Here is a 16096-nt window from a genome sequence, read left to right on the forward strand (position 1 = left end):
ACTATTAACTTTCTGATATACCCGGTTATATAAAGTGGCTGAAGGTGTGCAGCACAACCACACCAGCTCTCCGGGACTGTAATTTCACTGTCTGGAAATTCCTTTCTGAGAAAAGAGCAGCTAAAATGAAAAGTGTTGCATTTACATTCATTGCCTCTTCTATCTTTTTCCTAAAAAGATGGAGTCAGTGATCTAGTGCATGAGTTCTCTAGGGCTTTACAGCCCAGCTAAGGTGCTTCAGCCTAATAACTGTTGAGAGATGTAATTCTTCTTCTATACTCTGCTCCCCTAAGACCCCACTTGGAGTCCTGGATGGACATGGACCTCAGCACAAGAGAGATATGAAGTTCCTGGGGCAGGTCTACCAGAGAGCTACAAAGTTGGTCAAGGGACTGGAGCATCTTTCTTATTAAGAAAGGCTGAGAATTGGGCCTGTTCAGCCTCAAGAGGAGGCACCTGAGAGGGGTCCTCACCAATGTCCATCAGTCTCTGAAGGGAAGGCGACAAGAGGATAGGCCAGGCTCTTCATGGTGGTGCCAAGCCGAAGGACAAGAGGCAGTGGGCAGAAATTGATGCACAGAAGTTCCACCTGAACATGAGGAAAAACTTGTGACTGAGCATGGGAACAGGTTGCCCAGAGAGGTGGTGGAGTCTCCCTCACTGGAGATATTCAAGAACCATCTGGACACAGTGCTGTGCCATGTGCTCTGGGATGGCCCTGCTTGAGCAGGGAGGCTGGAGCAGATGACCCACTGTGCTCCCTTCCAACCTCACCTGTTCTGTGATTCTGTGACCTGTTGGAGCAAGTTCAGGGCAGTGACACCAAGATGACTGGAGGGATGGATCACCTCTCCTATGAAGAAGAGACAATCCCTGAGAGAGTTGGGATTGTTTAGCCATGAGCAGGCTCCAGGGAGACTATGAAGTTTTCCACGGTGAGGGTGGTGAGGCACTGGAAGAGGTTTCCCAGAGGAGCTGTGGCTGCCCCATCCCTGGGAGCGCTCAAGGCCAGGCTGTACGGGGCTGTGGGCAGCCCGGTCTGGCGGAGCTGTCCCTGTCAGGGCAGGGTCCGGTAACGCCGCCATGGCCCCGCTCCCGCCCGCCCGATCCGCCCCCAGCCGCGGGGGCGGGGCGAGGGGCGGGGCGTAGGCGCAGGGCCCCACCCCCTGCGCTCCCCGCCCGCCCGTCACGTGCGTTAGCGACAGGCGGCGGCGGCGCCCATTGGCGGAGGGGCGGGGGGGCGTGGCCGGCGGCTGGTCCGTCAGCTGCGCCGGGCCCTGACAACAAAGGGCTCCGCGGAGGCGGCGGGGCTGGGGTAGCGTGGTGCGGGTGAGTTCGGTGCGCGGGGGGCTGCGGGCACCGGACGCGCTGCCGGTGTCCCGGGTGGGATGGGCTCCCGCTGTCTGAGCGGTGAAGAGCAGCAGCGGCGGAGCCCCCGTTTTCCCGTGCGCCCATCCCGGCTTCTCTCCGCTGGGACGGCGCCGGGGCCGGGGGCTTTTGGCGATTTCCCGGCTGTGGAGCAGCCGGCGGTCTCGTCCGCCCGCCCCCCGGGCAGCCTCGGAGCGGGGCCGGGAAGGTGCGCAGCCGCCGCGACTGTGCCGGGTGAGCCCGCGCCGCTGGCCGCGGCCGTGTGGAGCCTCCTGGCGGCGGCCGCGGAGCTGCGGGCTGGGGGCGCGGGGCATCGGCGGCTCGGCTCTGGCTCGGAGCTGCTCTGGGACCGACTGGGGGGTGGCTTCTTTGGTTGTGTTTTCTTTTTGCTTGGCACATACCTCATCTCCTTTGCTAGGTTAGAAACAAAACAAAAAACATAAAAAAGGAAAAAAATACTTTTTGTATTGCAGCGATACTGTATTGTTGACATTCATTCGGTGTGTTATCTGTAACAGCCTCTCAATCATTACTGTCGCTGAGTCAGTTGTTCCCAGGCTTGTGTTTTCCTGCCGCAAACAGTTCCTGACTAAGAACCCGAAAGCCTCTCTCGGTCTCTGTCCTGTTTTCCTCCCCGGACGATGGCCCTTGATAACAGCCTAACTTCTCTTGTGCTGCCTGACTTGCACAATAGCACACGAGTGTGGCCTTTTTTAAAGGCGCTTGTCCAAAAGGATGTCAAAGCATTAACCACTTTCTAAATGTGCCGTGGTTTTAAGCCCAGCTGGAGATGAAACCAGGACAAAATGATTCAGATGTTTTTTTGGATCCTCCTTGGGCTGGGGGAAGGGAAAAATGGGACAAACTGCTTTTGATCCACAGAAAGTCATTTGTGGGTCAAAAGCTGAGGTTTGTTTAGCTCACATTCTCAGGAGCAGGGATCTCTCTCTTACTTGTTAGAGGGTAATTATTTTATGTTGCTGTGGTGCCTTGGGAGCCTTACTAGAGGAGTGTGAGCTCTCATCTTGCTCCACTCTGCACAGAACAAAAAGGCAGCCTCTGCCTGAAGGTACCTCCAGGCTTGATCTAGGAAAGAGGCAACACACGCGTGTGGGAGTACAGGGAAAGCCAGTGCTGATCAGCAGCCACACAATGGCTTACTAGTTAGCCTAAAGAAAAAACAATCTCATTTTTTCATAGGCCTGGAGCCAGGAGAGAGTTAGGGAAGGATGTGGAAGGTGCCTGGAAAACTACAGGCTTCAAGCTTCCACTTAGAATTCATTTCCTTATCCATAGTAAGCTCTGCCTATAACTGAAGCACTGAAACCTTCCCAAGAAGGTGCTTGGGAACACTGTAGGCATTTGGCATTTCCTTAGGTAACCCATCCAGGGCTTAGAGACCTTAATGGTTAAAAGTGTTTCCTACTAATAACCACTGAAAGTTGAGCTTTGCTGCAGTTAAAGCCACTTCTGCTTGCTCTGGGTATAAAAGAAGGCGATAAATGTTTGCCTCTTTCTTCACGTAATACTTTCTTCTTTCCCTCTATTAAGCTTTACAATTTTTAAAATTTTGTTGATTTTCTTTAGACTTCTGATAATTTTTGTAGCTCTCTCTAGGAGAGACCTGATGTTTCATTTTCTTAAAAATAGACCTGTATCACTATTGCAGCTGAGCCTGTTGTTTCTAATCTTGTTTTCCTGCAGTCAGTCATTTCTCTTGAGCATAACTTCCTTGAGTTTCACTGTACCTTTTCATATTGCTTCTGAAGACTACTTTAAATTCTGCTCCTCTCCTTCTGTGCTGTCTGAACAAGGAGGAAGCTGCATAAATGTGTACAGGAGCAGTGCTGCTTGGAGCAAGTGCTTGTCCTTACCTTGAACAAGTGGGTGATGGGGTCTGGTGTCCTGGGATAAGGTGACACAGGAGACCAAACAACTCTTTGGTGTGGCCTGAGAGTTCTAGGGTAAAGCAAGGTATACTGATCTATATATAAATAATATTCTTCATGAGTTGTATCTTTTAGTATCTGGGTTTGTCTACTGTCATGTGTCTTGTTCCCTTTCTGAATGCAGGTACTTCTTACATGGATATATTCTTTCCTAATTATCAAACAGGTATTTAATCTGTAATAGTTCTGACCTGCTGTAATGATTCAAATATTGCTATGGGCAAAAATAACTTGTTGTTAAGTTGGTGAATATTTTCCCCATAGTTTTTGCTTTTTTTTACCCGCTTTAATGACTTTTATTTATTGGCTCATATATAAATATCAAAGGCAGTTCTGGGGTGTTTAAACATTGTTTCTTGGTACTAATGGGATTTTTCATCTTAACTGCCAAATGCAGAGGTCAGGCTTACAGTGACCAATGATATGTAGATTTAGGGGACTGAATTGAGCAATAAGCACTGGGTTTAGTTAAACACATCCAATGCTTTTCCATGTTCCTTAGACTTAGGATACATGACTAGTTGGGCGGTTGCTGTGAACATGATCTCGCTGGTAACTCTGTGGTGTACTTTGAACCTCAAGACAGGATGTGCCTTGCTACTGTGTTAACTTGCAGTCTGGGTGGAACAGAGAAACACTGCTTTGGGCTTCCCTGGGAGCCCTCACAGGGGCTCCTCTGTGTCAGCAGGGGAGGTGAGTGTATGGAGCAGAAAACCTGCCCTTGCCCTTGGTGTCTCTCTGACATGGAGGGAGATGGGGGAGTGTAGACACAAGAGTCCTATATACCTCCTCCCTTAGGAGAAGGGGGGACTGACACCTAAACAGAACTTTTTTTGGGAAGGAGGTCTGAGACAAAGGCAATCAGCTCCCAGGAGAGACCTAGGATTGTGCTTTTTGTTTGTATCTAGCTGGGAGGGGATGGCAGATGCCACTGAAGCTGCCTCTCTTCAGGGAAAAATGTTCATTGGTACCTCAGACTGCACTAACAAGGGGCTTCTGATTTGTTTCCCTAGGGATGTTACCTGTGGTTTTGTCATTAAGACGCTTGTCATCATTTTTTACAGGTTTCACGTAAACTGTTTACAAGTCATGCTTTTGCATGTCCTGTACCTAAGCTGATAAAGCATCTATGCACTTTAATCTCAAGTCTATACCACTCTGCTAGTAGTGTGAGCTGTGCCTTGAACCTTGGATATAAAGACCTACCAGCCAAAGTCTTGTTCCTGCCTTAAAAATGTTCCAGAGATTAAATAACATGCTCGTGGGAGAGATTGACAGCTTGTCCAGCCAAGAGCCAGAGTTCAGTGAGAAGGAAGATGACGAGTGGATTCTGGTTGACTTTATAGGTAAGATGTCTGTCAGACATAAGTTCTGCCTTTGTCTTGCTCTGGCTCTTGCTTGTCTTACTTCCATGTGAACAAACCAGCATATTGGGGAAACTTTATATCAGCAAAACCAGTGTGGGATTAGAGTGTAGGGTGTCTTCCAAACAAATGTTACATGTTGTGTAAATTGGTGAGAAGAATGATGTCAGGTTTATAAGCCTGACACAGGCTTCAGCAGAACCGCTTGTACAAATAAAATCTATTTGACTTATTTCGCAATTATATAGCTTACTGATAATGTTGTTTCACGTGTCTAACATGGCTTGTCTGGGAGCTCCCTTTTCCCCTCCCCTGCTTTTAAGAAGTAAAAATTTGTGTATGTGCTAACAGGGCTCTTTTTTTTCTTTTTCTTTGGTTTTTTTTTTTTTATTATTATTTCATATCCCATTTCTGGCTGTGTGCAACTGTGTTGTTTTCGACCTTCTGCTGTCACCAACATCCGTGGTTCCTCTCCACTGATGACTGGTCCCCTGCAGCAGACACTTGCACTAATTGCTCCGTGGAGGAAGCAGACCTCGTTGAAGCATCGGCCACGGACAGCTCGCCCGTCTTCTCTTGTTTATCATCTCCCCTGGAACACTTGCCGGAGGCCAGCGAGTCCTGCTTCATCCAGTTTGAGTCATGTCCTATGGAGGAGAGCTGGTTTATTACCCCTCCCCCATGTTTTACTGCAGGTGGATTAACCACTATCAAAGTGGAGACCAGTCCCATGGAGAACCTCCTGATAGAGCATCCCAGCATGTCTGTGTATGCTGTCCACAACACCTGTCACAGCCTTAATGAGGCTGCCTGTGGGGATGAGGAGTTTCACAGCCCAGGTAGCCCCAGGTATGGCTGAATTCTCTTGTCAAGGAGCTCTGGTGCTCAAAATATCTGGTTTCTCCTTGATCAGCTTAGACACTTAATACTGAATTTTCCAGCTTATTTCAGGGAGGTGAATAAAGCATGACTACCACACAAGGTGTGTAGAGTGGTCAGGTGCCTGCCTGCTCAGAAAAATGTTGTACAAGATGACAGTGTTGGCAAACAGTTGGGTATGCATTTTGGCACTGCAGTGAACATTCATGGAGCCTTGTTACTCCCTTGCAGAGTATGTTCCAGTCCTGTGTAAACTGGTGGCAGTTAATTGTATAGCCAGTAATGTAGATATGAAAGCACTTTGCCCCCTTCACAGCTACGTGTGTTTTTCATAACTGCTAGTCAGTATTCTTTCAGTCACCTTGTGAGATGAAACACAGACCTTTAATGATCCTGACAGGGAAGTGGCTTTGGGTTTGGGTGGGAGGCTTCTGTGGGTTTTTTTTTCATTCCTCAACCTAGTGATAAGGACAGGATTAAATTTGCCCGCAAGTGGCTTGTGGAGCAAAAGTAAGCTGAAAGATTCCACAAAACTTAGTCTCCTCAATGTGAAAATCTGTGCTGCAACCTTCTACTTTTAGCAAAGTAAGTGCTTTTGGGTCCTGAAAATCTATCCATGTGGGTTTATTGTAGAGGCATGTTTGCCATGCTCTGCCATTCTTTGGTGTTGGTGTATGCCCCTGTTTCAGTACAGTGAACATGGCTGTATGCAAATAGAGGATTCCTTTGCCATTATGACCCCGTGTGTTCATTGGGTTTGAAATAATTGGGTGTTTTGTGAATCCCAGTTAGTAACAAAGACTGACTTTTTCTACATCTAGTTCTTAAGTTTAGAAACAATAGTATTAAAGAAAAAAAATCACAGTATACTGAGCTTTGATATACAGGAAGAAATTAGTATAGCACTTGAGTTGCTGTAGGTAGATGCCTATTGACTTGTCCAATCAACCCCTTGCCATATTTAAGTTTTTAGCTCAAAGAAACCAGGTGACTTTGAAATTACATACTGCTGTATAATGTTGAAATATAGTGCTGATACTATTGATCTTGGTGTGGGATTTGTATAATTATTTGGGGAGGACAGTTTAGGATGTTAAGCATCAGGGTCTAGTTTAAGTTAAATTGGGGGAAACTATGAGCAGACAGCACCTTTAAAATGAGAGTCTGAAGGAATCTGCAAGAGTGCTTTAGGCTGCAGGACATGCCCTAGGACTTTATCTAAAATACAACTTGCAGTGAATAGTAACACTCAAAAGTTGGATACTGACTTTTCAGTCACTTGACATGGGGATCCTGATGTAAATTCACCCAGAGAAGGATCCTGTCTTGTGTTACACAGCACAGTTAAGCTGCTTCAGTGCCTGGGGAAGCTAGAGGTGTGCTCTTCAGCTGGTGTGTAATTAAGTTTCTTCACAGTGAACTCTGTGCTGTTGCTTTGTCAGAGGATCCAGGCTCTTGTACAGGATATTTTATGTGATAACTGGGGTGAGACTTAAGTCTAAAGCTGAGGTAGACTGCAGAATTTGGGAACATTGGTTATACTGATACTAGAGTAAGTTTCAAAAGCTGTTATGAAGTCTCTAGTGGTTTAATGGTTGGCCATTTAATATTGTAGGGCCAAGAAAAGCTGCTTAAGGCACACTGGCACAGTAAGTACTACTGTTTTGGAACAGTGCTTTTTGTTTGATCAGGCTGCTAGCAACACCGCTTCCTCTAGAGCCTTGTCTGCCAAAGCAATACTGGTTTTAGGACTAACCTTTGTGCCAAATGATTACTTGATCAAGCCTAACTACATCTGCTTTAACATGCCAAAATGCTAAGTGCAGAAAAATTACTGAAATGATTGGGTTGGGTGTCTGAAGCCTTTAATGTTTCTTGTGAGCTGTGGTTGTGTAGCACGATGAGCAGGACACTTCTGCTTTCTGGCAGAATAGACACTGGAAGCACAGCAGCAATTGTATGTAGTGATGGTCTGGCTTAAGACACAGCCCCTCTAAAACTGCATTTTGACAATGTGAGGGAGTCTCATCAACCCTGTTCTCTCAGTGCATGGAGCTCACTAGTGCCAGCCTACCAAATGCACCTAAGGTACTGAAAGGCTGCATTTTGGAAGAGTATGTGGCTGTTTAGCTAATTCAAACCACCTCTGCTATCCCAGGGTCACTTTGATGACAAATAGAGTGTTGGTTTGCAAACCATTGCTGGAAGAGTATTTGATAAGAGGGGGAGAAAAAAGCTAAAGTATTTTCAGCCAGCAAGTTTAAACCAGTTTTACTCCTTTTGTGGAGGAAATCTCTTTTTTCATTTTAAATTCTTTCAAAGCCAAAGGATGTTGTATAAACTTCCCTATTTGTCAGATTAGTCATATTTTTCCATAACAAAACCACAGCAGTTTGAATTAACAGTTGCTGCCCTTTGCTAGTTAAGGGTATGCTTGGGAAATACAGGTTGCAATAACTGGTGTGGCTTCCTGCCTCTGTAATAGCTTTCCCTAGAAAGGCTTCACTTGCAGTTCCACCTCCAGCACTGTTGGATGCACTAAGGGATCACTCCACAAGGAAAATAGTAGTGCCATATTTGCAGGTACCCTCATGTAAATTAAACTGGTGTAATTTGCAAAGAATGTATTTACAAGGCACTGTGGATTGATCTGTGCTTGTTACTCACTTTTTTGTTTGGTATTTCAAGTGCTAGGTATAGGATAATATCCAGTGAAAAACAGGGGAAGACCAGCATGTCACATATGACTGTTCTGCAGTCTCTACTCTTCAGTCCTTTGTATCAAACTACCCAAGGATCCAAAAGCAAGATTGGGATATTTGAAATAAGAAAAAAGTATAAGGGAGAGAGTATTCCCTTGATGACAAGGAGTATTTCCCTCCAGTGTGCAGTGGGAGGAGGCAGAAGAGTTTACTTCATGTCAGGCACCTGCAGCCTCCCAGAGTAAGGCTACAAAGGGTACCATGGGCATGGCAGACCTGACTTGCGTCTACAGAGACATCCTACAATAATTGCAAGTTAAGCTCTTCCAGAAGAGACTTTGTATGACAAAGTCATGCTAATGTTGAAAGACAGACTTCCCAAGAGACCTCTTGCTCATGCCTGGGCAAGTTCCTGGTCTTGCAGCCATCTTTCCTGGGCATGACTGACCAGTTGACAGCTGGTTGTTGGGCCCTGAGTGGGGAGAGAGAAGGCAAGAAACTCTGCTGCCACTGGTCTCATACCAGCTGTAGCACTCAGATTAGGGTTTTGCTTTGCTTTTAAAATGGCTAGGCTATTTTTAACTTTACTTTGGAAGTTTCAGGAAATGCCAGTGATTGTTCTGTCAAGTAGGGAAGTCCTTTTTCAATATGTCAGTCGCTGCTTGCATAGGCTGCTGGTTTGTTTTTCACTAGTGCATGATGAAGCAAGGGTTTGCCAAAACTGCTGACTCACTGCTCATGACATTTAGGGGGCTGGTTGAGGAAAAATCCTTCTGAGTTATTTTTCATGTGTGTCACAACTGGTCTACCTTTCCATTCCTCTGCATGAGCATTGTTTGTTTGGATTTACTTGTGTGGCTGGCAATTGAAATGCACTTTTGTTAGTGTTAGCTTCTGTTTTCAGGCTGAACCACCAGTGTTCAAGATGATTTTAAACCAAACTTTGCCTAGTGGAAAACTCTCAAGTCTTCTAAAGCTGGAGCAGTGTGACACACATTGCCTTACATTTCTGATCTGTGTTGCATCTTGGGCTTAGGGAGGTGGTGTGGGGAAGAAAGAGCACAGTAGAGTAAGAGCCAAAAGTCCTAAGGCTGTTGTGGGGCCCTCACACAGAAAGTGATTTAGCAGCACTACATGTTACTTACCAGTGTGGTAAGTGGCTTGACCTTACCTCAGCCCAAATCTCTGTCTAGTAGAATAAGGGTTCCCTTTTGAAGTGCTGGATGCTGATGTCCCCGTTCTCCCCTTTGTTTTGCTTGTCCTTTCAATGAACCTCAGTGGTGACTGATACCTGCTTGTTACATTTCTAGACAGGAGGCCCCAAATGAAATGGGACAGCGTGTTCACTGCTATGTCACGGCTCTTGCTACTAGTTCAACTTTTCTGGAAAAAAACAAGAGCTTTCGTCCTACCCACTGGATAAAAGAACATAATGAAAGACACTGTCTCAACAGGAACAGCCTCCGTCGCCAAAACCTCGCCAGGGATTGCCACTCTCGGCAAATCAAGCACAACGGACTGTTTGTTCACCAGCCTTGCCAGCGTCAGTTCAATTACTGATGGCTCTTGTGGTTTTAATCTATGGCCTAATTGTTTCTTAGGTTGCTTTTGTTTTCATGTGTAGGTAAGTGTGGTCAATCTGAAGCTGATTGTCAATCCCTCAAACACAATCGTAACTAGTGTTGCATTATTTTCAAAAGACTCTTAAGTCTCCAATCATCTTGCATCAAGTTCTAAATGTTGATGTTAAATATCAGTGTCTTGGAAGCCTATCAGTATGATAGTTTGTGTGCTGTTTTATAAACTTTGATGTATAGATGGGTTCTTAGTTGGTATTTTAAAGAAATTTAACTGAGATGGAAATGAGTTACATTTTGCATTAATCAAAACGAAGTTAGAAAATTAGTCATGTGCTTTAATGACCAGTACTTGACAGTTTGTGTATCTGTCTGTATTCAGCATATATGATTACTTTCTGACAAGGAAATTCTATAGCTGCCAGTGGATATTACATAGCTGTGCTGAGCTGTTTCAAGAAGGACATCTCACCTAAATTCCTAGAACTTACTGTGTTAGTGGGGGCTGTGTAGGTGTGCTGGGTACTTGATATGGATATTGAAAGAGGGTTATATGTCCCACCAACATTGTTGCAGTACAATATGGCACCAGTGTTACAGATGTAGTACCTCACAGTGGAGTGGGAAGAAAAGTGAACCCTTGGGTAACGTGCAGATGCACAACACAGAACTGAACTGGCAGCTTTACCAGATAAAGTTTGAGTTTCTGTAACTATTTCTGTCTTTGAAGCATGTATTTCCCCTACCCTATCTCATTTAATCTCTAGTCTAGGTAAAGGAGAAAGGTTAAAAGAATGGTCAGTCCACCATCTATCAGTAGCTGACTGCTCTTCAAAGAAGTCAGGCTGATAGACAGCTATTTCTGAGCTACAAATTGCTATTAGATTGTCTCATATTCACAGATTGAGAGTAGCTCAGAAGTAGCTAGAAGGAAGCTTTTATTCAAAGTTCTCCTAATTTTCTCTCTCATTCTTTATGAAAATGAAATCCAAGTTAATGGGGACTGGAAATGAAGGGCAGTGTGAGGTAGGACGAATTGGATGCTGAGCTAAACACAGTGATAACAGTGTATAAAAATTGATCAATCAGCTGTGGTTGTTCTCCTAGCCCACTGGAGGCAGAAGGATTTAATAGCAATTCCACAGGCCAACAGGAAAGAAAAGCCATTCAAAACAATCAAGTAGCTTTCTTAAGAGCACTGAGCAAGATGTTTTGGAAGTTGGCAGGCAGTGCCAACTACAACTACAAGTAAAGTTCACCTGTTACCAAAAGCTGTGTTACACAGCAGCCAGTGGTATGCTGGACCCTGATAGATCCAGATCAGTCTGGGAAGTGGATTAAATGAGAATGGAAGTAAGGAAGCAGAAATCTTCAGTGAGAGAAGGGGGGAAACCAAAAGTAAGTTTATCTTCCTTTCTGCCAGTGCTTAATGTGACTTGCTGTTTTCCCTTGTGTTTAGTGCCTAGGGCATTACAGTGTTAACATTACACTCAGCTGTGTCTTCTGTGTAATCCTTACACATAAATTGGTACAAGGAGTCATGTGAGGAGTCCTTGAAATAAGACAAGGTTGATAATGTGAATTGTTCCAGACTTATGAAGTATTTAAATTCAGCCAGATGCTTCAATTTCACTGAAGCAAAACCCCAGCAATTCAAATTGACCTTGATGTAGTGAGTACTGTTGTGTGTTCTGCAGCTGAAATTGTTGTGGAACCTACTTAGCATACAGGGAACAGCATTCATAACCTATGTTTCACTGCAGATGTGCTGCTTCACTGCAATTAGGATTGTCACAAAGGGATATTGAAAATAATTAAATGTACAAAAGCAAGAGGTGCTTTCCTGGATACACTAGTTTTTGGGGTTTTGTTGTTTGGTGATTTTTTTTGACAAATTGAATTCACATGGACACTAAAAGAAAGCAAAATTGGTCACACCAGGATTTTCCAAAAGAGATTTTGTTACTGCTGTTTTAGCAGTGTGTGCCCATGTCCATACAACAATTCTCATGTGGTCCAAATACTTTGGTTTATCTGCAAATAGCTGTAGTTTCACCAGTCTCTCTTACTTGCCTCAGATTATCTACCTACCTTTATCACTCCAACTTTTTGTCTAGCTTAAACTTCCTTATCCTTGCTGCCAACTTTCTAGCTCAGGAAAATTCTTTGCTTTCCTGTATTACTTTTCTTTATATAAAAGTAACTACTTTCCTTCAGCTTTAATTTTCTTAAAGTGCAATGAAGGAAGATGGAGTCTCCACCTCCCTGTGTTGGAAGGAGTAAGTAATCCCTTAACTCCTAATGGGGAGATGGAGCTGAGAGTATAAGGCTCCCAGGCATTAAAATGAGAGCCTTGGTCTGTTCTTCTCAGTAGGCAAGTAAATGCAACTTTAGACTGCTCCTACAATTGGGAGATACTGATCTTTTTATACTGCATTACTAGATGACTTTCTGGTGATGAAAACCTATATCTTTCAGGATATAAACTATTTTGTTGCACAAAGCTGTGCTTCTCAATTTGTAATATTGGAAACCATATTATTGTGTGAGATAGTACTACATCAATGGCTTTTTGTTAATTTGTTTTACATATTTATGTTGGTCTAGCCCTGTTTTGTGCCTGGAGCTATTGGGCAATTAGATTTGTTTTGGTTTACTGTTTTAATAGTGAGCTGTGTGGCTTTTTATATGGTTTTTTGAATTGTATTAAAGTGTGTGTTTTTTCTTGTAAAAGTGGAGGCCTTGCACTGTCTCATACTGATTGATATTCATGAATCTTGCTGAAATTGTATTTTCATATGTATTGGTCAATGGACAGATTTGCATTTTAAACTGTGCCTTCTACACAGCAAACTTGAAGATTCAAAAGGGACATTTCAGTTGGGATTAATACTGTACATCAGTCTATGCATATATGGCAGCTTCTCTCCGGAGCCACTTCTCTATTTGTAGCAGTCCTTTTGATATGGAAGAATCTGTGGCTCTTATTTTTAATAGTTTAACACAAGCTGAAAACAGACAAAATACAGCACTTTGCCAAAAAAGGTAGCATTGCTTAACCAGTGTGTATTTACTAAAGTGATCTTCTGTATTTTGTTTTCATGGTGCGTTCTGCGCACTGTGGGGAAACATGATCTTAACTCAATAAAAAATGGCCTATTAAAAGTTGTCAGTCTGTTCTTTAATGTTATAGGTTAGTGAAAATCCAAATCTCTGAGCATCCTGTGCAGGTGGCAGGTCCAGGTACTGTGTCTCTCACTGCTTGCTCTAGTACAGCAGTTGCTCTGGGCCTTGGCTTGCATTGCTGATCTGGTGACAATGTGCATCTGAGCAGTGCTGCTGATCTCTGCTGACTGCTGCCTTTCCTGACCAACATGCAGGAACTCTGTAGGTGAACAGGACAGAGATAAAACCCACATGAAATGTGCATCGTGGGGGGATTTTTTTTCTGTATCTTAGCTGAACCTCTCTTGTTTCAGTTCATACCCCACTGCCTATCATTTCCCTGCCATGCACCACCATGAAAAAATCTGTATGGAAAGCTGCTGGTACAGGTATCCTGTGAGGGGGCAGAGACCCTGTGCAGATAGGGTTAGGGAAGACAAAGTAAAGCCACCTGCAGCTGAACTTGGCAAGGGATGTGGGGGGGACCAGAATCCATGTGACAAAGGACATGGAGAAGGCTGAGGTACTCCATGTCTTTGCCTTGGTGTCTACTGGGAAGACCACCTTTGGGACTGCAGGCCCCTGGCACATGTGGGAAATGTGAAAGCAATGAAGATCAACCCTTGGATGAGAAGTCTCAAGGTAAAAAATGCTTAAAGAAATGCACTGTACACAGTTTTATGGGATGCGCCTGTAAGTGGTGAAGGAGCTGGCTCAGAAACTCAGAGCTTGCTGGGCTGCAGCAGGCAGGGTGTTGACAGCAAGGAGGAGGAGGTGGTGTTGCACCTCCACCCTGGGCCAGGGAGGCACATCTGAATGGCATGTGCAGTGCTGGGCTCCCTCGAGGAGAGGGCATGCATGCACTAGATGGTATCCAGCAAGAGGCCAGGGCATAACAGGATTGAAGACTGAAATAACCAGGAGAGGATGAGAGCTGGGATTATTTAGGCTGGGGAAGAAAAGTCAGAGGGGGTCTTGTCAAGGTATAGAAACAGCTGAAGGGGGCAATAAAGGCAACAGAGCCGGACTCTTCTCTGGTGGTGCCTAGAAAGGACAAAAGGCAGTGTGTGCAAGCTGAAATGCAGGAAATCCTTGAATGTAAGAAATGGGCTCAGTGATCTCCATGTTGCTGTTATGGCTTTTTCTGAAACTATATGAATGAGTGGGGATTTCTGCCTCCAGTTATTGGGGATCCTTGATCTCTCTGGCTTTCCAAGGATCATGGAGATTGGCCTTGAAATGACATCAGCCAGCTCTCTCAGCACACTGGATACAGGCTTCCATGGATTTGTATGGGCTGAGTTGTTAGAAGTAGTTCCTGATTTAATTCTCAACCACCAAACAAGCAGGGTGACAAAATGATCTCTTTAACTGACAGCAGTGAAAAGGTATTTGTGCAACAAGGCATTGATCTTCTCAGAGCAAGAACTGAGTAAAATCTTTCCCTTTGAAATGTAGATTTTGTCCTGTACATTTATCAAAGCAGCAAGTCTATGCTGAGAGCTGTACAGTATTCTTCAGGAGAAGGTTTGGTCAATTATGCTTGTATTATTGTATCTATGCAGATAGCCTAACATAGTTAAGCTGATAGTGTTCCTTTTGGGGGTGCTTATTTCAGACCTGATGCAACTTTTAAAATTTAGCTTGGACAGTCTCCAAAACACCAGGAACTAGTGTCTTTTGTAACTTCTCTGTGCTGAAGCAAAAATGTTTGTATGAAGGGTTGCATTAGTGTAACTATTGGCTTAAGTTCTCAATTTACACTCTAGTTTTCTGTCTATATAAATCCTTGTATGTCTCTGATACAGTGCCTTCATCAGTGTTAAATGTCAGAGAGAACCATAATTACTACTCTGGTTCCTCATCAAGTAATTTGGTATCTGCTTTCTTTGTTTCATTCACTTCTGGTGCATGTTTATAGCCACAAATAAATGTTGTGAATGTTATCAAGTGATATTTGCAAGGAAGGTTTGGGCTTTTGGAACATGTAGGAATGACTCATCAAAAGAACATGCTGATGCTGCTGTGGCACTGTTGTTCCCACAGTGTGGTCATGATCTATCAGTCTTAGAGTAAATGAGACTGAACTGAGACTTAACAGGATACCTTTTGCAGCCAGCTTTTTCTTGATGAAAATACTGTTCTGGAGTTACTGCTGTATAACTAATACTTCAGAAGAGTCTTGACTTGTTCAAAAGTTCTGTGGGCAGACTGATAGCTCAACACTCAAATACCTTAATAAGGCAAATTAAGTATTGCAATTTCATGAGTAAGCTAGGGAAAAGGAATAATAACAACAACAATAACACCCCCTCCCCCAACAAATAGTTAAAAGTAACAAAACTAGGCTATTGTCCAGGAGCAGGCTTCAGATCTCAGCTTACAGATATGGGCTGTGCCATAGGTCTATACTTTTTCCTCTATAGATTTCAAATTGTTGTGTCCAAGCAAGGTGACTTAGGCAATATAATAAAAAAATTACCATTATGCACAAAAATAAATCTATCAGAGTGCTAAAAGAATTGTAGATTCCCTGAAATGAGGCTGTACAGAGAATCAGCAGCAGAGAGAGGTGGAAAAGAGAAGGGAGGCCTCAGGCTTTTGGGGTATGTGGTTATCATCCAAGAGCTGTCAATTTTTGCAAGGTAAACAAAGGAGATGAGATCTTGATCAAGAAAGGGAGGACTGACATGAGCAGAAGTATCCCCTTGTCTACTCCTAGCAATGGATTTCAATTCTAGCTCTTCTATCTGTGGTGTGAGCCCAAGGAATGATTGATGGGCCAGTGCCAGTGGTCTGAGATACAGAAAGGCCAAGTGCTGGATCCTTGGATCACAACACCCCGTGCAGTGCTGCAGGCTTGGGGAAGAGTGGCTGGAAAGTGGCTTGTCAGAAAAGGACCTGAGGCTGCAGGTTGACAGGTTTGGATGGTTGCAGGCTCTTTGAGAGGGTTGGACATGGCAGAAGAGATAGGGGTTAGCACTGTATGTAATGGAAGGGCTGGAATGTGTGGAGCTCACAGTTGGCAATGGCACAGTTGACAGACTCTGGATAAGAATCAAGGGGCAAACAAGCAATGTGGATGTCATTGT

General features: G+C 44.2%; 1 protein-coding gene across 5 annotated transcripts; it reads left to right on the forward strand.

Annotated features, from left to right (window-relative positions):
* The first annotated feature begins 1212 nt into the window (after positions 1–1212).
* TP53INP1 (tumor protein p53 inducible nuclear protein 1) lies at positions 1213–13007 on the forward strand. 5 transcript variants are annotated; one of them, XM_071421567.1, is made up of 4 exons: positions 1213–1329; positions 4382–4663; positions 5179–5530; positions 9573–13007. In XM_071421567.1, exons 2-4 carry the CDS (start codon positions 4552–4554, stop codon positions 9820–9822), a joined length of 714 nt encoding a protein of 237 aa, XP_071277668.1. In that variant the 5' UTR covers positions 1213–1329; positions 4382–4551; the 3' UTR covers positions 9823–13007. The 5 variants fall into 5 exon arrangements, with proteins under 5 accessions (XP_071277668.1, XP_071277672.1, XP_071277671.1 ...); XM_071421571.1 differs by lacking the exon at positions 1213–1329 and adding an exon at positions 7176–7209 and having other exon boundaries at positions 1353–4663; positions 5182–5530; positions 9573–9725; XM_071421570.1 differs by lacking the exon at positions 1213–1329 and adding an exon at positions 7176–7209 and having other exon boundaries at positions 1357–4663; positions 9573–9725.
* Positions 13008–16096: the final 3089 nt, after the last annotated feature.

The sequence above is a fragment of the Agelaius tricolor genome, unplaced genomic scaffold (genome assembly GCF_023055355.1).
Source record: "Agelaius tricolor isolate 1412-34295 unplaced genomic scaffold, bAgeTri1.0.p SCAF_2, whole genome shotgun sequence".
Lineage (NCBI taxonomy): Eukaryota > Metazoa > Chordata > Aves > Passeriformes > Icteridae > Agelaius > Agelaius tricolor.